Source organism: Scyliorhinus torazame, chromosome 7 (assembly GCF_047496885.1).
Source record: "Scyliorhinus torazame isolate Kashiwa2021f chromosome 7, sScyTor2.1, whole genome shotgun sequence".
Lineage (NCBI taxonomy): Eukaryota > Metazoa > Chordata > Chondrichthyes > Carcharhiniformes > Scyliorhinidae > Scyliorhinus > Scyliorhinus torazame.
The window spans coordinates 302,613,777-302,641,393 of NC_092713.1; the positions used below are offsets into that span (position 1 = coordinate 302,613,777).

The following is a 27,617-nucleotide window of genomic DNA, read 5'->3' on the forward strand; positions in this document are numbered from 1 at the left end:
CCCCCGATCTCCCTAGCTGCGTCCCGCTTCCGAAGCTGATGCGCCAGCATCCGGCTTGCCTTTTCCCCATACTCGTAGACCGCCCCCTGGGCCTTCCTCCACTGCACCTCCGCCTTCCTGGTGGTCACCAGGTCGAATTTGGCCTGGAGGCTGCGCCTCTTCCTCAACAATCCTTCCTCAGGCTCTTCTGCATACCTCCTGTCTACCCTAACCATCTCCCCCACCAGCCTCTCCCTCTCCCCCCTGCTCTCTCCGCTCCTTGTGGGCCCTAATGGACATCAGCTCTCCCCTCACCACCGCCTTCAGTGCCTCCCATACCATCCCCACGCGGACCTCCCCGTTGTCGTTGGTCTCCAAGTACCTCTCTATACTTCCTCGGACCCGCTCGCTCACCTCCCCGTCCGCCAACAGCCCCACCTCCAAGCGCCACAGCGGGCGCTGGTCCCTCTCCTCCCCCATCTCCAAGTCCACCCAATGCGGGGCGTGGTCCGAAATGGCTATTGCCGAATACTCTGTATCCTCTACTCTCGCTATCAGCGCCCTACTCAAAATGAAAAAGTCGATTCGAGAATAAGCCTTATGGACATGTGAGAAGAATGAAAATTCCCTCGCCCCCGGCCTTGCAAATCTCCAAGGGTCCACCCCTCCCATTTGGTCCATAAATCCCCTCAACACTCTAGCCGCCGCCAGCTTCCTACCCGTCCTGGACCTGGAGCGATCCAGTGCCGGATCCAACACCGTGTTAAAGTCTCCCCCCATTATCAGGCCCCCCACTTCCAAGTCTGGGATCCGACCCAACATACGCCGCATAAAACCCGCATCGTCCCAGTTCGGAGCATACACATTGACCAGTACCACCCTCTCTCCCTGCAACTTACCACTTACCATTATGTACCGACCGCCATTATCTGCCACAATGCTCGACACCTCGAATAACACCTTCTTTCCCACCAAGATCGCCACCCCTCGATTTTTGGCATCAAGCCCTGAGTGAAACACCTGACCTACCCACCCTTTCCTCAGTCTAACCTGGTCTGCCACCTTCAGGTGTGTCTCCTGGAGCATAACCACATCCGCCTTGAGCCCCTTCAGGTGCGCGAACACGCGGGCCCGCTTAACCGGCCCATTCAGTCCCCTTACATTCCAGGTTATCAGCCGGATCAGGGGGCTACCCGCCCCCTCCCCCGCCGACTAGCCATGACCCCTCCTCGGCCAGCCACACGCCCGCACCCCATACCCGGTCCGTTCCCCACAGCGGCATACCCCCGTCTCGACCACCCCCCCCCCCCCCACTCGCTCCAGCTCCTCCTTGACTTAGCAGCAGCAACGCGATTCCCCCCCCCCGGCTAGGACCCATCCTAGCTGGTTTACTCCCCCCATTGCACTTCCGCAGGTCAACTGACTCCTGCTGACCCCGGCCACTTCCGCCTCCCCTTCGACTCCTCCCATTGTGTGGCACACCCTCCTCTCATGCTCCCCATCCACAGGCTCTCCCTCTCCCCCCTCCATTCTAAGCGCGGGAAACAATCCTCGCTTCCCTGGCCCCGCCCCCCAGTCTTCGGCGCGGGAAAAAAGCCCGCGCTCTCCACCTACCAGGCCCCGCCACCAACCAAAACAGTGCCCAGCCCGCCCCATCCACCCTCCCCAACCCGAAAGAGAAAAACACAGAGAAAAAGAAACCCAAAACAATGCAAAGACCACCCCCCCCCACCGAACCAAAAATAGGCATAACATATCCACCGCAGTCCCCAATCGCCCATCCCGACCCTCAGTCTGTGTCCAGCTTCTCGGCCTGAACAAAGGCCCACGCCTCCTCCGGAGACTCAAAATAATGGTGCCAGTCCTTGTAGGTGACCCACAGTCACGCCGGCTGCAACATGCCAAACTTCACCCCCTTCCTGTGCAGCACCGCCTTCGCTCGATTGTTCGGCCCTCCTCTTCCCCACCTCCGCACTCCAGTCCTGATATATACGAACCTCCGCGTTCTCCCACCTGCTGCTCCTCTCCTTCTTGGCCCACCTGAGCACACACTCCCGATCGACGAACCGATGGAACCGCACCAGCACCGCCCGCGGAGGCTCATTAGCCTTGGGCCTCCTCGCCAACACTCTATGGGCCCCTTCCAGCTCCAGGGGCCCCTGGAAAGACCCCGCTCCCGTCAGCGAGTTCAACATGGTGACCACATAGGCCCCCACGTCCAGCCCCTCCGGGAGGCCCAGAATCCGCAGATTCTTCCGCCTCGACCGATTCTCCATCTCCTCGAACCGCTCCTGCCGTTTCTTGTGGAGCGCCTCGTGCGCCTCCACCTTTACCGCCAGGCCTAAGATCTCGTCCTCATTGTCAGAGATCCTTTGTCGAGCCTCTCGGATCGCCACCCCCTGAGCCGTCTGTGTCTCCAGCAGCTTATCAATAGAAGCCTTCATTGGCTCTAGCAGGTCTGTTATAATCTCTCTGAGGCAGCGCTGGGTAACCTCCTGTTGCTCCTCCGCCCACTGCCTCCACGCTGCCTGGTCTCCGCCCGCCGCCATTTTGTCCTTCTTCCCTCCCTTTTTCTGGTCCACCACCACTTTTTTGCCCCCCCCCCCCCAAGCGTCCTCGTAAATCTCTTCTGCACTCTTTCTAGTTTAACAATATCCTTCCTATAATAGGTTGGATGGCTTTTGTTTCGGTGCAACATCGTGGGCCGAAGGGCCTGTACTGCGCTGTATTGTTCTATGTTCTATGTTCTAATAGGGTGACCAGAACGGAACACAGTATTCCATGTGTGGTCTTACTAATGTCTTGTACAACTTCAACAAGACGTCCCAACTCCTGTATTCAATATTCTGACCAATAAAACCTAGCATGCTGAATGCCTTCTTCACCACCCCGTCCACCTGCGACTCCACCTTCAAGGAGCTATGAACCTGTACCCCTAGATCTCTTTACTCTATAACGCTCCCCAACTCCCTACCATTAACTGAGTAGGCCCTGCCCTGATTTGATCTACCAAAATGCATCACCTCATATTTATCCAAATTAAACTCCATCTGCCATTCACTGGCCCAATTGGTCAAACCCTTCCTTTGGTCAAACCCTTTCTGAGTTCTTTAAATTGTTTTTATTTTCAGTCCCTTTTCTTTTCCCTTCCATTAGGCTCTGAATAAGTTTGGCCAAATAGGCTACGTTCCCGAGAAGTATCTCCAGTTCCCAGGTGGCCAAGGTCTGTCCAGCAGGATCTCAGCAGTCACTTCCTCCGACATCGCTTCGTACTCCTCTTCCAGCAGCTCTGCTGAGCAGGAACTGATGGGCAGCAGCGGCCTGGAGCAGGCTGCAGACGGAGGTAGGTCCAAGCTCGGAGTTTCACCCATTGTGGAGCCAGGGGGGCAGGGTCAACCTTGGCTAGAACCCCCCTCCCCTAACGACGCGGTACGGGGGGTGGGGGGGGGGGGGGAAGAGGTGAATTGGGGAGTGTTGATTAAATGGCAGCAGGATTTGCTTCTGACAACCCACCATAGGCTGAGGAAGTAAAGGGGACACTCAATTCTGAGTTTTTAAAAAAAATCATTTTTACGGCTTTGTTGGTTCGGTCAGCACGTTGCCCCCCCCCCCAATTGCCCGTGAGAATTGTTGGTGAGCTGCCTTCTTGAACAGATGCAGCCCATGTGACGAGTGGTTCCCAACCTGTTCAGCAAGGTGGCGCACTTCAATGAGACAAACGATTCCACAGCACACCTGATGTGTTGGGTGTTCTGGATCACATACAGGTCACCAACACTTGAAGTGGTGCAACTCTATTTTATTAAAAGGTTAACTATTTAAACATACTTGAACTGTGGGTAAATACGATACCAGCTTTAACTAAAGACCTTTGCCTTGTCCTAACCAGTTGATGCACTCAGCACATGGTGAATGTCTGTGTTGCAGGCTGTGAGCTCTGTCCTCCTAGCTAGCTGCTACTCGAATGAGCGGGAACTCTGATGCCCCCTGTCTTTATAGTGCGTGTGCTCTCACTGGTGATTGGCTGCGGTGTTGTGTATGTTGATTGGTCCCACTGTGTGTCCATCAGTGTGTGTCTGCACCATGATATACTGGTGTATATTATGACAACACCCACTTTGATCCAGCTGCATTTATTGCTCAGAAACGTCACGTTTACTTACATTTACTCTGGTACGATCTGACGAGAGAGGTTTGCAACATACAATTGAAATTCAACGGATCGGAGCAAAGCGCAGAGTGGAGTGAATGGCAGGTTGCCGGGCTCGTGGGAAACCTGGGCTGCCAGTGACCGCAGGGCCCGAGGCTGACCTTTCGGCCATATACCTGAGACAACAGTCTTGAGTATTAACAGGTGCTGGTTACACAGGTGCGAGGTACCAGAGTTTTGGACAGAAATTGTGGCAGTCTGGTTTCCCCCGCATGCTGTGGAATTTTAGATTCAATTTATTGTGAATCTAATCTACAATAATGGGTATGGAGGGGGGGGGGTGCAATCCCAGGAAAGAAGGGGACAGATCCCATGCCCTGTCAGCCACAGGACTATTTGGTCAGTGAGAGGGAGCTGCCGGTGTTGAGAGGAGAGGGGGAGGAGCTGTCTGGAGAAATGATCTGTGAAGCAGGTTCACAATGCATTGTGGCCAGGATTACAGAACCATCTGAAAGTAAATGCCAAGCACCTGACCCCTGTTGGATAGATCCAATGGGCTGTCAGATTGTGGGGTTTGACTGAAGGCCTCCGAGTCCAAATGTATTTTTGAAGGTGAAATTATTTCGATCAGGAGGACCTACAATTAACGAAAGAACTTGGCGCCTTGCCCAAGACCCCCCCCCCCCCCCCCCCTCCCCCCCCCCCCCCCCCCCCCCCCCCCCGCCACGGGAAGGTCGTGTTCAGACTTCAGCAAGTGGTAGAAGAATTTCTTCCAATTGCCTTGAGCACAATTATCTATCAATGTGTTCTTTTGTCTGTCAAGACATATATTGATGTGGAGATGCCGGCGTTGGACTGGGGTGAGCACAGTAAGAAGTCTTACAACACCAGGTTAAAGTCCAACTGGTTTGTTTTGAATCACTAGCTTTCGCTCCGAAAGCTAGTGATTCAAAACAAACCAGTTGGACTTTAACCTGGTGTTGTAAGACATATATTGGCGGCAAAGCAGACATTTGCTTTGCCACTATTCTGTGAATCTGTGTGGTTATTACGGTGTCGATGAGTTCTCATCGTGTTGGCGTCAGCGATTGTGTAAAGCTAGTCATTTCTGGGCAAGTAGGAACTCGCCTTAAATTCGGCGTGTCTCCGCCCCCTCCACCCCCTACCACCTGTTATCAAACGGGTTTTAAACTTGTCCACCCCCTACCACCTGCTATCAAATGGGTTTTAAACGTGAGAAAATCAGTCAAGGTATTCCTCATCCGACGACACAGTGCTGGACCTTCCCAGAGGTGTGAAACAGCTGTAACAGGTTAAAAAGGTTACAGTCCAGGGAGAAAGCACTGAGGGCCTGGTCCCTTCTTTTGGTATTTTTTTAAGAACTTCTCGGAACTAGCCTCTTACCCATCAATGATGATACTAATTTATTCAGGGTACAAACAATTGAGTGTTTATTACTATTATCTGGTAAGATCGTGCCGCATTTAAATCCACTCACTATATCAGCGATGTAAACAATTGACAGGATGCATCCGGAGAAAAGTTCTCCACACACATAAATAAAATCAAGACTCGGAGACTGCACCAGTGTAGGTACACCCACAGTGCTGTTAGGGAGGGTGTTCCAGGATTTTGACCTAGCGGCAGTGAAGGAACGACCGATATGTTTCCAAGTCGTGAGTGGCTAGGACGGAGCGTCCAGGCGGGTGGTGTTCCCAGGTATCTGCTTCCCTTGTCCTTCCAGGTGGTGGAGGTCTTGGGTTTGGAAGGTGATGTTGAAGGAGCCTCGGTGAGTGGGTGGCACAGTTGGCTAGCACTGCTGCCTCACAGCGCTAGGGGCCCGGGTTCAATTCCCGGGTCCCGAGTTCTGTGCGGAGTCTGCACTTTCTCCCCGTGTCTGCGTGGGTTTCCTCCGGGCGCTCCGGTTTCCTCCCACAGTCCAAAAATGTGCAGGTTGGGTGGATTGGCCCTGCTAAATTGCCCCTTGGTGTGCAAAAGGTTAGGTGGGGTTACGGGGATAGGGTAGGGGCGTGGGCCTAGGGTAGGGTGCTCTTTCGAAGGGTTGGTGCAGACCTGATGGGCCAAATGGCTTCCTTCTGCACTGTAGGGGTTCTGTGAGTTCCTGCAGTGCATCTTGTAGATGGTACTCACTATTGCCATTGTACGTTGGTGATGGAGGGATTGAATGCTTGTGAAAGGGGTACCTGGATGGTGTCGAGCTTCTTGAGTGTTGTTGGAGCTGCACTAATCCAGGCAAATGGAGAATATTCCATCACACACCTGCCGTGCGCCTTGCAGATGGTGGACCGGCTCTGGGGAGTCGGGAGGTGAGATACTCGCCGCAGGATTCCGAGCCTCTGACCTGCTCTTGTAGACATGGTGTGTAGATGGCTAGTTCAGCTTAGTTTCTGGTCAATGGCAACCCTCAGGATGTTGATGGTGGGGGATTCAGCAATGGTAATGTCAAGGGGCCATGGTTGCATTCTCTCTTTAGGGCTGGTTTAGCTCAGTGGGCTAGACAGCTGGTTTGCGATGCAGAACAAAGCCAGCAGCGTGGGTTCAATTCCTGTACCAGCTGAGAATTCTGAATTCCCCCTCTGTGTACCCGAACAGGTGTTGGAATGTGGCGACTAGGGGCTTTTCACAGTTACTTCATTGCAGTGTTAAAGTAAGCCTGCTTGTGACAATAAAGATTATTTACATTTATTGGAGATGGTCATTGCCTGGCACTCGTGTGGCATGAATGTAACTTGCCACTTGTCAGCCCGAGCCTGGATAGTGTCCAGGTCTTGCTGCATTTGGACATGGACGGCTTCATGATCTGAGGAGTCACGAATGCTGCTGAACATTGTGCACTCATCAGCAAACTTTCCCACTTCTGGCCGTGTGGTGCAGGGAGGGGGGCGGCGGCGGAGCAGCTAAAGATGGTTAGGCCTAGGACATAGTTGGTAGTCCTCTCTCTCGCCTCCAAATCAAGAGGTTCCGAGTTCAAGTCCGACTCCAGAAACTTGAGCATAAAAATCCAGCCTCAGTACTGCCCTTGTGGCAGTGCAGCACTCCCTCAGGATTGCCACTCTGACACTTTAAACTTCCTCAAAACTGCCCCTGACAGTACAGCACACTATCCTTATTGCCCCACTGACACTGCTGCACTCCCTCAGAACTGCCTATTTAACACTGCTGCAATCCATCAGGATGCCGCCCTGACAGTGCTGCACATGCTCAGTATCGCCCTTCTGACACTGCTGCTCCTTTAGAGCTGCCCCTCTAAATCCCTGAGCAGAGGGGGCATCACTAAGGGAGCATGGAACGAGTGGTGCAGTCCGAATTGGGATAGTGTGTGATTTGAAGGGGAACTTTCTTTTTTAGACTACCCAATTTTTATTTTCCAATTAAGGGGCAATTTAGCGTGGCCAATCCCCCTACCCTGCACATCTTTAGGCTGTAGGGGTGAGGCCCACGCAGAAACGGGGAAAATGTGCAAACTCCACACAGACAGTGACCTGGGGCCGCGATCGAACCCGGGTCCTTGGCGCTGTGAGGCGGCAGTGCTAACCACTGCACCATCGTGACGCCCTTATTTGGAGGGAAACTTGTAGGTGGTGGTATTCCCATGCTCTTGACCTTCTAGGTGTTCGAGGCTGTGGGTTTGGATGGTGCTGCTAAGGGAGCCTTGACTTTCCAATAATTGGGTGGAGTGTTGTAGCCATCTAAAGTGGCTACCTGCAAAGGACCATGGGAATTGCGGTCTACTTGGGGCACAGACAAGTACACAGCCTCTGTGTATTGTGCAAAGAAGCCAGACTTGACTGAAACTTGCACCCATTAAAAGTCAATCACCATTTCCCCAGGACAATAGAACTCGAATCAAGGAACCACAACAGTAGCAGAATAACCGGTGCCACTTCCCCTTATTTGGAAAGGCCGACATGCCTGGGACAATGACAGCTGGGATCCTCCCAGCCACCGAGGTATCCGCCCCCTAATTGGCCAGGATCAATGAGGATGATCAAAACCCTCTCGATCCATTGGATCTAGAGTTAGGACCGCCCAAAGGGGCGCGAAAGAGCAGAAGGATAAGAAGTCCTGCGCACAAGGGATCGGCCTCTTTTGGACCGGCCTGTGTGCGACCAATTGCAGCAGATCAACCAGCCAGGTTCAGGGACCCGCGATTGCTACCTGAAGGACGAGCCCAGCCGAGACGAACCCGACGACTTCCAACGTGACCCACGTGGACACAGATAAAGGCCTTGGGTGGGATTGTCTGACCCCTACTGCCAGGTCGGAGAATCCCGCCCCCGCCGGTTGCCAAATTCTCCGGCGGCGAGGTTTTGGCGGGGGCGGGAATCATGGCGCGCCCGGCGATTCTCCAGCCTGCGATGGGCCGAGTGGCCACCCGTTTTCGGCGGGTCCCGCCGCCATAAATCACAACAGGTCCTTACCGGCGGGACCTGGCTCCACGGGCGGCCTGCAGAGTCCTCGGGGGGCGCGGGGGGATCTGGCCCCGGGGGGGTGCCCCCACGGTGGCCTGGCCCGCGATCGGGGCCCACCGATCCGCGGGCGGGCCTGTGCCCCGGGGGCACTCTTTCCCTCTGCACCGGCCGCTGTCAATCTCCGCCACGGCCGGCGCAGAGACGAACCCCCTTGCGCATGCGCTGGGATGGCCCTTCGGCGCCGGTTGGCGTGGCGCCAAGCCCTTCCGCCAAACACTCCGACACCGGCCTAGCCCCTGAAGGTGCCGAGGATTCCGTACCTTCGGGGCACCCCGACGCCGGAGTGGATCACACCACTCCTTCGCGCAGGAGTGGCCAGTCCCGCCGGCTCGCGGAGAATCCCGCCCCTTATCTCCCACACACAGCCGGTCACCCGAAGTTAAGTAAAGGTTATCTTAGTTATTAGGTTTAGTTTAGTGCGTAGCCGCGTGAATTGTTGCATATAAAACAAGTGTGTTTGTTAAAAAAATGTCTTTTGAGCTAATATTCTGGTTGTGTGGTCATTCGGTCAATATAAGAAACAGCTTGTGGTTCACATAGAAATAAAGAAGTCAACAGTGTGGTCTGTTGAAGGATGACTTAACCTCACACACCTTTGGTCTGCAGTGACAGCCACATTGAGAAACTGATGTTGGGGATGTTGTTTTCCGCAGCATGCTTGGCCAGGGCATTGTACGATTATGAGGGACAGAGTGCGGAGGAGCTGTGTTTCCCTGAAGGTGGCCTGATCAAGATCCTTCGCACCGGTGAGCGCGGAGTGGATGATGGATTCTGGGAAGGAGAGTTCAATGGCCGAGCTGGAGTGTTCCCTTCCTTGCTTGTTGAGCTGCTGGTTGGGGAAGGGACAGAACTGGAGCTGGAGCCAGTGCTGGTACTGTACACAGGAAGTTTGCGGCTTTTAATCAGTCTGTGCAGACTTGACTTAGCTCAGTTAACTCTTTTACCATCTTTCCTCTCTGCCGACATAGGGCGCTGACTTAACTTCCACATCTTTCCGTTCTGCTTCCCGTTTCCTGATGTTTCACCCAAAATTGGCCCCTCCTAGTCCTTCTATATTCTATCAATCGTCACTGCTCTCTTCCCTTGCCTCTAATACCCTCCCTGGGTGTCCCAGAATAGCACTAAGCACTCCAGCTATAATCCAAACGAGACCCTGTACTGATTCAACATCACCACCGAGCTTCTGGACTGAGTGCCCCTTTGTGTTAATTTTAGGATCTCAATTGCATTTTTAGAATACATCTTCACCTGTAAGAGGGCTTCGCGGTTAAAAAATGATCAACCTTGACAATTTGAAATGGATCACCAAGCCCCACAGTGAGCAACTGGTCTCCTTCCTGTATACTCATCCATTGAAGTGATGGGAGAATCCATCAATCATTCATCCTTCTTAGCACCTTGCGATTTAAAGGTCCATGCATCCCTCAATCGCTGTGCCTGTAGCCTTTGTCCCAGTCTCTCTATCCATCGATTGAATATCTCTCTGATCTTCTTTCAACATTGAACTTCCTCCCCTCCCCCACACTCATTGTTTTGCGATTATTCTTCACAGTTTGTCATTAACCCTCCCAACCCCCCCACACCCAGGCCTAACAGGGCCGGGTCTCTGTCCCAGCATCGCACAGGGCGGAACGTTCACCTCTTTAAGATCAGGAGGGGGTTGGGAGCGATTACATTTTCTTCTGGTTGAGTTTCTCTGCGTTGTTTTGATGCTTGGATGCAGCAGCCGAGCGGTTGTTCATCACCTTGTTTTATTTCCCAGGACCCCCCTTCGCAGTCTCCTCCCCCATTCTCTCCTCCTGCTCCTGAATCTGGTTTGACGCTGTTTACCAGTGCGGGATCCGCACAGCAAGAGAGACTCCAGGCATCACCTAACAACATTGGTAAGAACGTTTAGTGTGTCGTTGACCCATTGAGTCTTGCATAGAAGAGGAGACCAGTCCGCGCCTCAAGCTCATTACCCAGGAGAACGATGAGCCCATTTAGACCCTCATCTGTTACTGAGGAATAGGAGGAAGTCATTAAATCCCTAGCTCCTATTCCACCATTCAACGAGATCATGGTTGATCTGTATCATAGAATTTACAGTGCAGAAGGAGGCCATTCGGCCCATCGAGTCTGCGCCGGCTCTTGGAAAGAGCACCCTACCCAGGCCCACACCTCCACCCTATCCCCGTAACCCAGTAACCCCACTCAACCAACACTAAGGGCAATTTTGGACACCAAGGGCAATTTAGCATGGCCAATCCACCTAACCTGCACATCTTTGGACTGTGGGAGGAAACCGGAGCACCCGGAGGAAACCCACGCGCACACGGGGAGGATGTACCGACTCCGCACAGACAGTGACCCAAGCCGGAATCGAACCTGGGACCCTGGAGCTGTGAAGCAATTGTGCTAACCACTGTGCTACCATGCTGCCCCAAACACTAGCTTAACACTATCCATTCACTTTTGCTTTGGAGTGCTGTGCTCACTTCTAAAAATTGCACCTTAGAAAGGCTATACTGGCCTTGGAGCATATCCAGGGAAGATTCATCAGAATGTTACCAGGGCTCCCAGGGTATTATAATCCCAGACCAGACCCCAACAGTGGTTAATGTACGGGACCGAAACCCCAACATTTTAGTTTATTTTGTCAGCCTGTGTGGAAGGAATGATTCGCTTCAGGAGTGACTATGTGAAAACGTAGGAATTTGGTATTTTAAAGCATAACGTTATTATGAATACAATATTAAACTCTTTAACATCAGACCTGAAAAGAACCACTTACAATTACCCCTTAAACACTACTACTCAATTTCCAATTAAACAAGAAACATACAGCTCTCAAACCAGCTTAAAATCAGCATGGCATAGAGTAATACTCACTTTACTGACAGATGTTTGGCTCCTGTTAAAACCCCATCAGATTCTGGCTGAATATCTTCAAATAACTATTTCAACTGGGCTGTTTCAGCCTCATTCTTGTCTTCAGACAAGACTGCTCTGCTTTAACTATTCTTCTTTTTAGAACTATCCTACTGGGAGAGAATTGTGCTTTTATTTGTGGTCAAAACAAGGGTTCCCAGATCAGACTTCAACTCTTCTCCAAAGCTTTTTCAAAATGTCTCTGAATCTCTTCGCTCTACCCAGCAATGACATCATCACACCAACCGGAAAACAAACTAACTTTCCAGTGACCGAAAGTGCATTAACTTCCCAATGACAGACCCGAGTCAAACCAGAGAGCATTATTAGCCCAGACTAAAAAACACATTCTTCTGGTCAATTTCACCTTCTAGCTCCTAAATGTTCCCTGCAAAACAGGATTAAAAAATAAACAAAACGTGACCACTGCAGTCAAACACACTCGAACCCCGGGCGTTTACCCCTTAAATTGCCCAATACTTAGAATCCAATAGTTCTAAAATCCTTCAATCGTCACAAGGGTCAGACTATGAGCAGAGGCTACATAAACTGGGCGTCTGTTCCCTGGAATCTAGAAAGTTAAGGGGTAATTTTGAAAGAAATTGATAAGGTGGATAGAGAGAGATTTTTTTAATGCTGGTGTGGGGAGTCTTGGATGAGGGAACGCCACCTTAAAAACAGAGTCAGGCCATTCAAGCGAGAAGCTGGGGAACTCGTCACACAAAAGGTGATTCGGGTGTGAAACTTTCACCCATAAAAAGCAGGAGATGCAAACTCAAACATTTTCAATCAGAGGTCATTAGACATTTGCTAGCCAGGGGTACTCGGGGATATGGAGCTGATACAAGTGGATGCAGTTAAGCTATGGACTAACTATGAACTTGCTAAACGCCATAACCGTCTCGATGGGGCCTCATCCTGGTCCTTCGCCCCACCATTAGTATCCCTGCCCTGGGGAATCAACTCTGAATTGCCCTCCCCAAACATCTTTCACCTCTCTGTCTCCATTTACCCACTTCATTGACCAAGGGTGTCCTCCCTAATATCTTTGGAATTCTCCGCACTGGGTGGCTGTGGGTGCCCCATCGATGAATGTATTTAAAATTGAGAGCCTGAGATAGACACGTTCTTGGTCTTTCAGAGGATTAAGGGATTTGGGGAAGGGTCGGGAAAGTAGAGTTGAGGTTGAAGATCAGCGTTGATCGTATTAACAGTGGAGAGGCTCAAGGGGCCGAATGGTCCACTCTGCTACAACTTCTTACTTAACATTCTTAGCTCATTTGGTTGTCTGTGAAAAGGATTGGTCGGTAATTGCACGTTGCTGATTTGGAGAAAAGACTGCTTTCCCAAGTGGGGTTGTGTGATAAATCCTCCAGTGATATGTCCACTACTAACCGTGAGTGTTTAAATTTCAGGGACTCTTGTGCAAGGACAGTCAATGCCACTTTATTCCCCTTACAGATTCTGGTGTCCAGAAGGAGGAACCCCAGATCCTGGAGCCTGCTGCCGAGATGGCCGCTGGACTGCTTAGACCAGTAAGAGAGGATCGGGGTTTGCAGAGTGCTGTCACTGAGCTCCGGGTCCCTCTGGGCGGATGCATCACCCTGTGGACCACATTCCCCATGAAGTCCTAGTTTTCACTCCTGGACTCTTCTCTCCACAGCCTCCGCTCTCTGCATCTGAACCCACACAAGTCCCATTCACTCATCGCCCCTGAACTCACTGACTTACGTTGGCTCTCGGTCCAACATCATCTCAATCTTAAAATACTCATCCTTATTTTCAAATCCCTGCATTATCTCCCTCCTCCTTGTCTCTATCACGTCCTCTGGCCGTGCAATCCTCTGAGATATCTGTGCCCTTCCAATCAGGCCACTTAATTGTTTGTCCCTGATTCTAATTGCTCCACCATTGGTGGGTGTGCTTTCAGCTGCCTGGGTCCTAGGTTTTGGCAAAAACAAAATGTCACCTCGCTGTCCTTCATTAAGAGGCTCCTGAGAAGCTGTCCTTGACCAAACTTTTGGCCACCTGTTTTACTGTCTCCTTCGATGGCTCAGTGACACACTGGGCGGGATTCTCTAATAATGGGGCTATGTCCCCACACCGGCGTGAAAACCGGCGCCAACCGCTCCGGCGTCAACGGCACCCGAAAGTGAGGAATTCTCACCTAAGGGGCTAGGTTGCCGGCGGAGTGGTCTGCGCAGCTCCAGCTGGAACGGCCAACGTGTTTCCGCGCATGCGTGGGACGGCCAACGTGTTTCCGCACATGCGTGGGACGGCCAACGTGTTTCCGCACATGCGTGGAATGGCCGGCGTGTTTCCGCACATGCGTGGAACGGCCGGCGTGTTTCCGCACATGCGTGGGACGGCCAACGTGTTTCCGCACATGCGTGGGACGGCCAACGTGTTTCCGCACATGCGTGGAATGGCCGGCGTGTTTCCGCACATGCGTGGAACGGCCGGCGTGTTTCCGCACATGCGTGGGACGGCCGGCGTGTTTCCGCACATGCGCGGGGGTTCCCTTCTCCGCGCCGGCTCCCGGGCAACATGGCGGAGCCCTCCAGGGGCCCGGCGCGGAGTAAAGCAGGCCCCCATGGATCCAGCCCGCCCGCCGATCAGTAGGCTCCGATCGCGGACCTTTCCACCGTGGGGGCCCCCTACCGGGGTCGGAACCCCCCCCCCCCACCCAGGACGGCCCCCGCACACTCACCGTCCAGGACCCGCCGTGTGGGAGGTGTGTAATCCACGCCTGCGAGACTCGGCCAAACCAGTCGGCCACTCAGCCCATCGGGGCCCGGAGAATCGCCGGGGTGGGGGGGGGGGGGGGGGTGGGGGGGGGGGGCTGTCAACGGGCCCCAACCAGCGCGACGGGAATCCTGCGGGCGCCCGAAAAACGGCACTGCAGAATGGGGAAGCTGGCATCGGGGCAGCATGGCGCGATTCTCGCGACCCTCCCCGCCCCCGGGGATTCTCCGACCGGCGCCGGCCACTATGTTTGCTAATCGCTCTAATAAGCAGCTTGGGGCCTTGTATCATGTTAATGGTGCTGTATAAATATAAATTATTGGGAGTTCCAGGAGGGGGTCTGAAATGTGCTTGTTTGTTTCAATAACCCTGGACCGGGCAGTGACAGGGGAAAGCCAGTCAAGGTTCTTATTCAATTGACCCTTAGTGGGTTGATGTTTGACCAAGAAATGGGCTGTATTACGATGTCCCCTGCAGTAACACTCTCCCGGTGACGCTCACTATTTTGGCTTGTGGATGTAGAAGGGGAGTTGGGCAAATGAGTGATCCCTGAGAGGTGCCTGAGGGAGGGAAATTCATTATTTTATTATTTGTTCTCAAGCTATGGATGTCACTTGCTACGCTTGCATTTTTTTGCCCATCTCTAATTGCCCCAGAGAAGGTGGTAATGAGCTCCCTTCTTGAACCGCCGCAGTCTATGTGGCGTAGGTCCACCCACCGTGCTGTTGGGGAGGGAGTTCCAGGATTCTGGCAGTGACATTGGGGACCGTGAAGTAGACGATGGATTCCGGGAAGGAGAGTTCAGTAGCTGACTAAGAATGACATTGGGGTGCTGCTTTCCCATGCGTCTGTTGCCCTTTGCTATGGTGGAAACCAGAGGCTTGTTTGGAATCTCAGTTCTGCGTTTGAGGTGATGTCCCAAAGCCCCCTTTTGGTTAGGAGCTCCTGCAGTTTGAGCATGGCCCGGGGGGGGGGGGGGGGTAGGTCAGACTCATTCTGGAGAAAACACTTCTGGTCGAAATGGCCTGAATTTCTGTTTAACAGATGGCTTACAAGACCCTTCTTTGCTCTTTGATTTTCAGATTCGAACTGCCCCTCCTCCACCATCAGTGAGCCCCGTCTCCCAGCAGGATGAGGAACTCCTCGTCTGAATATTAGCCAATCAATTCCGTCCCTACAGATAGGACCTTCTCCAACTGGAGGAATGGGTGACAGGTCTTTGCTTCCAGAGTTGGTGCTGCACACAGGAGACATGAGGCTGCCCGACCGTGATCCTGGTTAGAATTCACCACCACCTGGGAGAAACCAGCTTTGAATTTCCGCAGATGGAGACCTGAGCAACCAATGCATCATCATCCTGACACACGAGTGTATCAGGTTCCAGCTACATGACAACTTTCCTGACGGGAGCTTTCTCCAAGATCGCCAATCTTCATTCTGAACCATTTAAACATGTAGAACCTCTCATGTAATGAGACATTCCTTAAACACTGGGAAGCTTGTGAACATGTATGATGCAACCATGGGACAGACATCGGGCAGTGGTGTTTGGAATTCACTTGTAATTGGGCCCCAACCAATGACCTTTCTCATTTTCTGAAGCCAAGCTGACTGACCAGCGACCAGCCCTCCGATTTCTCTTAGAAACAGCAAAGGGGGTTTAACAAATTGGGGAGAGTGGTAGGGGGGAGGGGGGGGGGAGAGAGAGGGGGGAGAGAAGAGAGAGAGAGAGTGCTGCCTTGTGGCTGTGTCCTTGGGTTCACAGATCCCCATTTGCATTCCATTAATCCGATAAACCCAATCTGTGACTGGGCGGTTTTGGTGATGGTGTTGACTTATTTCTTTGATTTCATTGGCAGCCGGTGTTTTGTTGATCAGTTTAGGAGTCAAATCACTGGGCTGCCACCCCCCACCCCCACCCCCCCTCCGAGTCCTGGATTCATGACCACATCCCCCCGTCATGTAATGACACATCTCGGGAGTATTAGAGGTGAATTAGAGGTCAAAGGCACAGGTTTCATTGATTTCATTGAATCAGGGGCTGGTTTAGCACGGTGGGCTAAATAGCTGGTTTGTAATGCAGAACAATGCCAGCAGCGCGGGTTCCATTCCCGTACCAGCCTCCCCGAACAGGCGCCGGAATGTGGCGACTAGGGGGCTTTTCACAGTAACTTCACTGAAGCCTACTTGTGACCATAAGCGATTATTATTATATTATTATTAAGTTCATTACATGGGTGATGTGTTGGGTATTCTGGATCACAAACAGGTCACCAACACTGGAAGTGGTGCAACTCTATTTTGTCATAAGGTTAACTATATTAACATACTTCAACTGTGGGTAAATGCAATACCAGCTTTAACTGTTGACCCTTGCCTAGTCCTAACCAGGTGATGCACTCAGCACATGGTGAATGTCTGTGTTGCAGGCTGTGAGCTCTGTGCTCCGAGCTGGCTGCTACTAGAATAAGCGGGAACTCTCCTGTCCCCTGTCTTTATAGTGGTTGTGCTCTCACTGGTGATTGGCTGCGGTGTTGTGTATGCTGCTTGGTCCCACTGCATGTCCATCAGTGTGTGTGTGTGTGCACCATAATGTACTGGTGTATATTATAACAATGGGGCTGAGCATCGCTGCAAAGGCTGGTATATATTGGCCATCCTTTTTTGTCCTGGATAGGTGGTGGTGGGGCCACCTTCGTGAACCACTGGGTTTGACACAGACTGTTACACCAGTGTCTTATTGGACCATTTCAGAGGATGGTTAAGTGTCAACCACGTTGGTGAACGATTGGAGTCACGTATCGTCCCAGATCGGGAAAGGATGTCAAGGACATTAGTGAACCAAATATGTTTTTTTAATGGCTGCGTGCTAAATTTTACTGAGACCAACTTTTTATTTCCCCGTGTTTTAAAAGCTCGATTAAAATTCTCAAAGCGCCAGGCTGGGTGTGAAACCCTTGTTTGAGCTAATGTCTCCCGGTACCAGAAACTGAATGGGTTTTTTTGGGGGCCTCTTTTGTGGATCAATTTCTAAAGGCTTAAAATTGAAACGCTAAATTGTACCTTTTGCCTTTGACATAAAATCAATGCTGTACTTTAAATTCATTTTTATTAATTTGAATGGAACATGAAAGGAAAAAAAAAAATTACAGAAAGATGTACAATATATTACAGCAAAACGCACAGGTTAGTGTTGTCCATTTTGATTGACCACCTTCTTGACCGTCCAATGTGCATACATTCTCTTCTTAAGCCAGTAATATAATACATGCAGATTTGTTGCACTCAATTGAATGTAACCTCCCACCAAATGGTTCAAGGGGGCAGCACGGTAGCCTTGTGGATAGCACAATTGCTTCACAGCTCCAGGGTCCCAGGTTCGATTCTGGCTTGGGTCACTGTCTGTGCGGAGTCTGCACATCCTCCCCGTGTGTGCGTGGGTTTCCTCCGGGTGCTCCGGTTTCCTCCCACAGTCCAAAGATGTGCGGGTTAGGTGGATTGGCCATGATAAATTGCCCTTACTGTCCAAAATTGCCCTTAGTGTTGGGAGGGGTTACTGGGTTATGGGGATAGGTTGGCGGTGTTGACCTTGGGTAGGGTGCTCTTTCCAAGAGCCGGTGCAGCCTCGATGGGCCGAATGGCCTCCTTCTGCTCTGTAAATTCTATGAAAGTCTATCTATGAAGAAGGCCCGTCACTGCACTTTCATGGGACAACCAGGGATGGGCAATAAAATACCGCCTTGCCGTGTTCTGAGAATTAATTGAAGGAACATCATGACAAGGGAGGATATTGTCGCCCGGAGTGGACTTAAGTAGTAGAACAAGTGAACATTCCCATTGTGATACAGGTGTAAACTCGACTGATACCAGAAGCTTCGAGTCTTCGAGTCTGACTCCACAATTAATCAGACTGTGTCTGGCAGAGGGGAGCCACTTTTTAACAACTCAATGTGCACTGCGGGCCGAATTCTAGGCAGGGTGGTCGAGGCCTAGAAGAGGATGCGGAACAGGTTTAGCAGACCTGTACCGGGGATGGGAGAACCTTTCTTTACACGGGAAGACTGGAGGATCTGGAGTTGGTCCCTTTAGAGCAGAGAGTTTCGAGGGGAGGTTCGATAGAAGTGTTCAAAACCATGAAGGGCTTTGACAAGGTAAATAGGGAGAAACTGTTTACAGAGGCAGAGCGATCAATAGTCTTAAGATGTACAGCGAGGAGATGATGAATATTTGTATGTAGTGAGCTATGCACTGGGATGCACAGCCTGGAAGAGTGGAGGCAGTGAATTCAGTAGTAACTTCCAAAAGGCAGTTGGCTAAATACCGGAAACAAAAAGAGCAGGGGAGTGGAGTTAATGGGATAATGGGATTCTTTCAAGGAATTGGTACATCTGACAGAGCAAATGGCTCCTCCTTCTGTGCTGCGAGATTCTGTGATGTGGCTAATGTTTTGTTTCAACGTCACCCCTGTTGGTGGCTTCTGACAGTAATAGGAATGACTATTTGCTCGATGGAGGGTGCAAATGAGACTTTCTGGGAAAGATCTCGTTCTAGGTAGATCCGCTCCTGGCGTGGGAACGAGGAGCACAGTCGTACTGTACTCTGTGCCTGTCCACAGCCACAGGTGATATGCTGGAGAGGGAAGTTCTTTCCCATGTTTTGGGCAACATTTGTCCTTCAGCCAACCCCTAAAACTATATATTTATTTTATTGCATTTTGTGGGATCCTGCTGTGTGTCAATTAGCTATCATGTTTTTTAAAGTATAACAGGACTTCAACAAGTACTTCATTGGCTGTGAAGCACTATGGGACATTTTGAGATTGTGAAGAACGTTAAAACAAATGCAAGTAAATAGAAACGCAGGAGCAGGAGCAGGCCATTCGGCCCTTCGAGCTCGCTCCACCATTCATTATGATCATGGCTGATCATCCAACTGTAGCCTGTTCCCACTTTCCCCCTATATCCATTGCACCCTTTAGCCCCAAGTGCTGTATCTAATTCCTCGTTGTTTAGGCCTCAGCTGCTTTCTGTGGTAGCGCAATCCACGGGCTCACCACTCTCGGGTGAAGAAATTTCTCCTCAGTCCTAAATGGTTCACCCCATATCGTTAGACTGTGACCCCTGGTTCTGGACACCCCCACCATCGGGAACATCCTTCCTGCATCTACCCAGTCTAGTCCTGTTAGGTTTCTATGAGGTGCCCCTCATTCTTCTAAACTCCAGCCAATATAATCCAAAGCGACTCAATCTCTCCTCATACCTCAGTGCCGCCATCCCAAGAATCAGTCTGGAAAATCTTTGCTGCGCTCCCTCTAAGAGCGCGATCTACTGGCCACATCCCGCCGGAATCGGAATTCTCGGCTGCCATTTGGTCTTGCGCGATCTAATCGGGTCTTGCGATCTGTGTCCCACCCACAATGGGTGGGACCCTCCCTGAATCGTAAGGGTGAGTGAGTTCAGACGCCCACTTAGTCGCGCTGCCACCTGATCAAACGTTCTACCGGCTTCACAGAGGGGAACCCAGCCAGACCGCACTGCTCCCCACAAATGGTGACCTGGTGGGACGGCACTGGTGGGGAAGGGTCCCAAGTAGTTGGAGGTCTCCGGGTGGTGGGCCTCCAGACCAGGTGGCACTGCCAGGCTGTAGGGGCATTGCAAGGCTGGCAGTGCCATGGTGCCAGGCTGGAACTTTACCCGTGCTGGGGTTTGGGCCCGTGTCTGTGTGAGTTGGAGCTCCTCCGTGCAGGTCATGACGTTGAGTGTTGCCTCGGGGGACGTTCCCTGGCATGCACGATGCGCCAGGAATGACCCCGCTGAACCCACTCAGAATGGACTCTATTTTTAGTTAGATCGGCCCGCAAGTCTTTCTCAGTTTCAGGATGGGGACACAGAGTCTCTCATCAACATGAATCCGATACCGTACAGGAACAATAAACCAACAACACTACTTAGAACTAAAAGTTACAACAAGTGGCATAGGACAAAGGTCAAACTTGGGAAAGGACAGGGATTTAGGATTGGCTTCAAGGAAGTTGCTTTTGGCATCAGCCGTGACTCAGTGGTGAGAAGGCCCTTCCCGCGATTTGCACCTCAAAATCTCCCATTCCAGTATGGAGGGAGCGCTGCGCTGCGGAAGGGACAGAGCTGAGGGGAGACGGTGCTCGGAAAGGCTGCGCTGTCAGAGATGGATTGCTGAGGGAGTGGGGCGAGTTTCGCTCGGCTGGACGGCTGGTTCATGGTGCGGAGCGACGTCGACAGTGTGGGTTCCCGTACCAGCTGAGGTTATTGATGAAGGCCGCCTTCTCAACCTTGACCCTCGCCTGAGGGAGGTGTGGTGACCCTCAGGTTAAATCCCCACCAGTCAGCACTCCCCCCTCAGAGGGGAAACCAGCCTGAGGTCCCTGGGGACTATGGAGACTTTACTTACTGCTGAAGGAGTGTTGCACTGCCTGAAGAGCAGTGGTGAAGGAGGGCTGCACTGTCAGAAGGGCAGTCTTTTAGACAAGGGCAACGGTAGTCCTGCCAACTGTAATTATGTACGTAAATAAAAGCATTTAAATAAACCCTGTGTTCATTCTGCTGCCTCGTGCATCTTCCCAATGTGCCTTCTTACATCAGCCTTTCGCATTTTGAAAAATGTCGACAGAGGAAAGGTTTCCATTTGTGGGGGGACCAGGGGCGGGATTTTCCGGTTGTGTTCGGCGATCGGCTGGAGAATAACCAATTCCAACCAAATCGGGGGGGCGGTGCCGCTTTCACAATGCTCCGCCCCCTCCAACGCGGCGTACTCACTCCGCGCCGGGTATTGACTGCCTCTTCCTACCCACTCCCTTCAACAAAACCAGCTTGTGTGGGTCATAACCAGCATTGGAGAGGGCCAATAGGCTTGATTCTGTGCGTGGCTCCCGCAAGAACAAAGAACAAAGAAATGTACAGCACAGGAACAGGCCCTTCGGCCCTCCAAGCCTGTGGGGACCATGCTGCCCGGCTAAACTACAATCTTCTACACTTCCTGGGTCCGTATCCCTCTATTCCCATCCTATTCATGTATTTGTCAAGATGCCCCTTAAATGTCACTATCGTCCCTGCTTCCACCACCTCCTTCGGCAGCGTGTTGCAGGCACCCACTACCCTTTGCGTAAAAAAAACTTGCTCGTACATGTACTCTAAACCTTGCCCCTCGCACCTTAAACCTATGCCCCCTAGTAATTGACCCCTCTACCCTGGGAAACAGCCTCTGACTATCCACTCTGTCTATGCCCCTCATAATTTTGTAGACCTCTATCAGGTCGCCTCTCAACCTCCGTCGTTCCAGTGAGAACAAACCGAGTTTATTCAACCGTTCCTCATAGCTAATGCCCTCCATACCAGGCAACATTCTGGTAAATCTCTTCTGCACCCTCTCTAAAGCCTCCACATCCTTCTGGTAGTGTGGCGACCAGAATTGAACACGATACTCCAAGTGTGGCCTAACTAAGTTTCTATACAGCTGCAACATGACTTGCCAATTCTTATACTACAGGGGCCGGCGTGGCAGGAAAGAGTGCCCCCACGGCACAGGCCCGCCCGCAAAAAGGTGGGCCCCGATCGCGGGCCAGGCCACCATGGGGCCACCCCCCGGGGGCCAGATCCCCCCACGCCTCCCCCGAGGACTGCACCAGCCGGCCTACCAGCCAGGTCCCGCCGTGTGGGACCATGTCCATTCCACGCCAGCGGGACTGGGCAGAAACCGACGGCCGCTCAGCCCATCGAGGCCCGGAGAATTGCCGGGGGGGAGGGGGGGCGCTGCCAACGGCCCCCAACTGGCGTGGCGCAATCCCCGCCTCCGCCTGAAAACTGGCCCCCGACTGGCGTCGGAGCGGCGGGGCGGGATTCACGCCGGCCCCCGGGGATTCGGGTCGGAGAATCCCGCCTAGGAGCACATAACCGAGGCTGATACCTGTCCTACACCACTTGTGGGAGCACTGCACTGTGGACATGCTGTTTGTTCTTAGATAGACATTAAGCTGAGTCCCTGCCTGCCCTCCCAGGTTGTAAAATAATCCTGCTACTGCAATTGTGAGGAAGTGCAGGGACATTCTCCCCAGTCCCTGGCGAATATTTATCCCTCAACTGTGCGACTTAACTGAAAAACAGGTTATCTGGGTATTATATTGCTGTTTGTGGGAGCTTGCTGTGCACAAATCTGACCGCTCCGTTTCCTACGTTAGAACGATCACTATTGTTATAACCGCCGCGAGACCCACAGGGACGACCCGATTAATCTCCCCGTGAACCTTGTGGAGTAGTCGACCCCCGACCCCCTGTTGAGGGACAGAGGCCCTCAGTGGGCTCCTTAATTACTGGCCTAGGTAGGTGCCGCGCTGTAGAGTAGTCCGGGACTGGGACTGGGACTGTTATGTGGAAATACTTTACTTTTTGGAAATGAACTATTTCTTGACTCCGGACTCCTCCATGGCGACTAAAACTATGTTTCAAAAGACTTCACTGGCTGTAAAATGCTTTGGGGCAACTTGAGGCGGTGAAAGATATTCCAGAAATGCAAGTCCTTGTACAGAGGCTCCTCTCCCACTCTATTCCACCAGTCAGGACTCTGGGTTCCCAATCCTCCAGGATTGACCGGATTAATCTCCAGGAGAAAAATCAGAATTTCACTTTCTTCCCAGAGAGATTCAGGTGTGATGAAGCCCCTGCAGTTCTGGCTACCTCCACCAGAGTGTGCAAGAGGCCTTGTGCACGTCAGGTCTGCACAAGCTCCTGACCACGTGGCCACATTTGGAGCTGATTCGGATTGAACCGTTCCATTGGACTGCAGGCAGTCTGTGCAGGCGGTGGCTAAACCCCGAGTCTTCCCTCCCCCTTCCTCTCTCATTATCCCCGGACTCAGCACGGATTCAGGGTTTGGGGCCCCAGCACGAATGTGATTCCCCAGCTGACCATTTGAGTGGCTCATTGACAGTTTGCGGTAATCGGAGCTGAGATTCGAGCTCCCATGTACGAAGGGCAGAGGGACCGAAGCGGGAGGGCGTCTCAGTCATGAGCTCGCCCTGCCTGGGGTTAGGGTTGGCGATGAGAGCTGAGATTGCGTTTGAGATCAGTCCAGGTCTTTGGGGTTATTTATGTTCATCTCTGTCAAACATTGTCTGTTTCGGGCGCTCAGAACGGGAGACTCAACACCTGAAAAGCCACAGAGAGCAGAATTACTTCAATGTAATATCACAGCCATAGTCACACCATCACACGCATGTTCACAGCCATAGTCACAGCTTCACACGCATGTTCACAGCCATAGTCACACTGTCACACGCATGTTCACAGCCATAGTCACAGCTTCACACACATGTACACAGCCATAGAACATTACAGCACAGTACAGGCCCTTCGGCCCTCGATGTTGCGCTGACCTGTGAAACCACTCTAAAGTCACATCATCACATGCATGTTCACAGCCATAGTCACAGCTTCACACGCATGTTCACAGCCATAGTCACACCATCACACACATGTTCACAGCCATAGGTACACCTTCACACATGTTCATGGCCATAGTCACACCGTCACACACGTTTGCAGCCATAGTCACATCATCACACACATGTTCACAACCATAGTCACACCTTCACACACACGTTCACAGCCATAGTCACACCATCACACACATGTTCAGTCATAGTCACATCCTCACACACATGTTCACAGCCATAGTCACACCATCACACGCATGTTCACAGCCATAGACACACCTTCACACACGTTCACAGCCATAGACACCTTCACACACATGTTCACAGCCATAGTCACATCAGCACACGCATGTTCACAGCCATAGTCACACCTTCACACACATGTTCACAGCCATAGTCACACCTTCACACACATGTTCACAGCCATAGTCACACCATCACACACATGTTCACAGCCATAGTCACATTGTCACATGCATGTTCACAGTCATAGTCACATCTTCACACACATGTTCACGGCCATAGTCACACCATCACACTCATGTTCACAGCCATAGTCACACCTTCACACGCATGTTCACAGCTATAAGGGCTGGTTTAGCATAGTGGGCTAAACAGCTGGCTTGTAATGCAGAACATGGGCAGCAGCGAGGGTTCAATTCCCGTACCGGCCTCCCTGAACAGGCGCTGGAATGTGGCGACTAGGGGCTTTTCACAGTAACTTCATTGAAGCCTACTCGTGACAATAAGCGATTATTATTATTAGTCACACCTTCGCGCCCAGGTTCACAACCATAGTCACACCGTCACACACAATGGTAAGTGACATTGGCGCACACTCCAGTTCCTAGACAAGAACATCCTCACAGAGTGAACAATGGACTATCCGGGTGTCCAGTAAAGTTCAGCGACCACATCACACACATCTACATGTCGCACATTTACTCAATTTTACACAGCCCAGCTCAGAGACAGATTCAGAGCCCGAGCGACAAAGAGACAGAGCAAGGAAGTGAGAGTGAAAGTCAGGCAGAAGAAGGGCAGGGAGAGATAAAGAACATGAGCGAGGCAAAGTGAGAATGGGGGAGGTTGACAGACTCAGCAAGGTTGGCAGAGTGAGTGACAATCAATGTGCAAGTGAATATTAGATTTCAGTCACACAAGTTTATCCCGAATTATTTTGTATTTCTTTCCAAAATGATGTTTTTATGAACCTACCTATGAAATGCTGGCTCCGGAGTCATTTCTGGGCAAGATCCGACTCCTAGAATAACATAAAATGAAAGAGTATGAATTTCAATTCTCCCCGTAGCCCCAGGCCCTGTGACAGACAAAACCTGCCCGCTGCCTTTCGCTGATGTTACTCAGCAAGTGGCCGGTGATGTCCCCGGTCAGGCAGACGGGCTTGTAACCATGGGGAGGGAGGGTAGTTGAGGGAGGGAGAGAGAAGGGGGGGGGGGGGGTGGGGGGAGAGTGAAGAGTGAGAATTTAGGGAGGTAACTGAGGAGTGTGGGATTCAGGAAGGGGAGTGAGGAAGGGGACAAAGGGATGGAGTTTAGGGAGGGGGGGAGTTTAGGGAGGGAGTGTAAGACGAGGTCAGACCTCAGCTCAGGACAGCAGAACGCACCGATTTCATTGCCTGAGTCTCTGTGGTTTCACTGAGGGTTGAGAGTTCCTCACCCTCCATCTCCACCCGTGTCGTGGCTGACTGATTTTGGGCACACATTTCGATTGTGGGAATGCTGCCCACCTCGCGTGCCCATCGACCCTTCTCAACACGGGTAACTCGAAACCTAGAATCAGAAACAATGCACTGGATGTAAACATCTGGGGTTGGGTGTGAGATCAGCCCTGAATCCCAGCTCAGTGAGTGAGTGACCAATCCTGAATCCCAGCTCAGTGAGTGACCAGCCCTGAATCCCAGCTCAGTGAGTGAGTGACCAGCCCTGAATCCCAGCTCAGTGAGTGAGTGACCAGCCCTGAATCCCAGCTCAGTGAGGGACCAGTCCTGAATCCCAGCTCAGTGAGTGACCAGCCCTGAATCCCAGCTGCGTGAGAGACCCACCCTTAATCCCAGCTGCATGAGTGAGGGACCAGCCCTGAATCCCAGCTCAGTGAGTGAGACCAGCCCTGAATCCCAGCTCAGTGAGAGACCAGTCCTGAACCCAGCTCAGTGAGTGAGGGACCAGCCCTGAATCCCAGCTCAGTGTGTGACCAGCCCTGAATCCCAGCTCAGTTACTGAGTGACCAGCCCTGAATCCCAGCTGAGTCAACACCCCACAGTGAGGCTGTGCATACAAGATTGGAGCAACTGGTAAGAGCAGCCCAGCTGAGGGCAGCTGGTGAATGGGCTGTGGCTGTGGATTCGGGGTTGAGTTGTTCGGCCAGCGGTGTTGCTGGGATGGAATTCTGCACCCTGACCCCACTTTCTCTGTGGGAAATTGATCTTACTGATTTCCGAAGGTAATGATACATATTGAGAGGGTTGTGAAAACAATGGTGGGCGGGATTTTCCGACCTCCCGTCATTCTCCGAGGCGTGCCAAAACGGGCGCCCGCGCATGGCGCCCGGCCGCACGGAGAATGGGTGAAAACGGCCGTAGCGGCGATTCTCCGATGGAGCAGGGATTCTCCAGGCCGGATGGGCCGAAGTCCTGCCAGCTTGACCGGATGTCACACCAACGCCGTTCTAACATGGTGTAAAACAGCGCCACCCAGTGGTGCGGGAGGAAGTGGGTGACGGCGTGGAGCGGCCCCCGGGGTGGGGATGGTTGACGGCGTTGGGGATGGGGAGCCCTGGGAGGGGGAGCGGCACGGCCGTGTCTGCGGGCGGTGTGGGGGGCGCCCACACACCCGGGGATGGGGGTGGGGAAGGAGCGGTGGGGGCAACAACGGCCCAGGCGCCATGATGGCGGACACGCGGCTGTCCACCCAACCCGTACGCTGTCGCGGCGCGGGCCGCCCAGCTGTCCTGACGTGTACCAGACCCCCCTTACCCCCCCCCCCCACCCACCAAACGTCCGGCACCCTCCAGCGGGTAGGTCCAGGGCAGTACGCGGCCCAGACACTGCATCCCATGGCCCTGGCGTGTGGCCCGGGGCGGGTTGGGGCTGCACGTCAACGTCTATCGCAGCACCCCTCACCCACACTGGCACACAGTCCCCGCCCCACCCCCCACGCATCGGGCAGAGTACAGGGGCAGCTCACAAAAGTGTGGAATGTGTTTAAAAACAGACGTCCTGTACATGTGCCCTAGACCATTAACTATTCTGTGCCCTGCACCCGTGCCAACTTACTCATCAGTGTCTGCCTTTCTGGCCTTACGGGCCCGATGACTACGTCTCGGTGGTTCCCCAGACGGTACAGCAGAACTGGAAGTGGACTCCTGTGATTCTTGCCCTGTGACTGGGGTCCCCTTTGGCGTCCGCTTCCTGGGGCGGCCCGGCCTGGATGGGCCAGGCTGCACCTCGGGCAATTGGGATGGCGTGATGCCACCCTGTTCTGCCCGCTGCCCACCAGATGCACCAGGGACGGTGGGGGGGGGGGGGGGGGGGTGCGAGGTTCAGGCACCCCGCCTGCAGGGGGAGCCGGAACGGGCCCCAGCACCTCCTCCTCCCTCGGGGTGCCCGGTGACCCCCGGGGCTCTCCATGGGATGCGAGTGCGAGCGGATCCAGCACCCGGGGCATCACCATCACCTGGCGCTGCCAGTCCTGGAGGCCCGCGCTGGTGTCGAGCAGGGTCTGGACGTTCGCAGCCATGGAGCTCAGGGACTTTGCCATCCCTGTCTGGCTCTGTACAACACCGTCCGTCACCCGGGAATGGTGCTGATGCTCTCAGCGAGGTCCTGCTGGGACTGGGCCATGGACTGCTGAGACCA

General features: G+C 52.7%; 2 protein-coding genes across 4 annotated transcripts in view; one reads left to right on the top strand and one right to left on the bottom strand.

Moving 5' to 3' along the window:
* The window catches only part of LOC140427132 (F-BAR and double SH3 domains protein 2-like), a 755,925-nt gene extending 738,465 nt beyond the window's left edge, over positions 1–17,460 (top strand). For 2 of the 3 annotated variants that reach the window (XM_072512673.1, XM_072512672.1), the window contains 5 exons: positions 3,136–3,322; positions 9,276–9,493; positions 10,385–10,505; positions 12,994–13,067; positions 15,360–17,460. In XM_072512673.1, the coding sequence (XP_072368774.1) occupies positions 3,136–3,322; positions 9,276–9,493; positions 10,385–10,505; positions 12,994–13,067; positions 15,360–15,428 (669 nt within the window). In that variant the 3' untranslated portion in view covers positions 15,429–17,460. The remainder of the gene's footprint in view (positions 1–3,135; positions 3,323–9,275; positions 9,494–10,384; positions 10,506–12,993; positions 13,068–15,359) is intronic. The other variant, XR_011948399.1, reaches the window with a different exon arrangement.
* A 2,731-nt stretch (positions 17,461–20,191) lies between these two features.
* The window catches only part of LOC140427133 (RELT-like protein 2), a 68,840-nt gene continuing 61,414 nt past the window's right edge, over positions 20,192–27,617 (bottom strand). The window contains exons 6-8 of the mRNA XM_072512674.1: positions 25,368–25,533; positions 24,959–25,004; positions 20,192–23,453 (exon numbers count right to left, since the gene is read on the bottom strand). Coding sequence (XP_072368775.1) covers positions 24,981–25,004; positions 25,368–25,533 — 190 coding nt within the window. The 3' untranslated portion in view covers positions 20,192–23,453; positions 24,959–24,980. The remainder of the gene's footprint in view (positions 23,454–24,958; positions 25,005–25,367; positions 25,534–27,617) is intronic.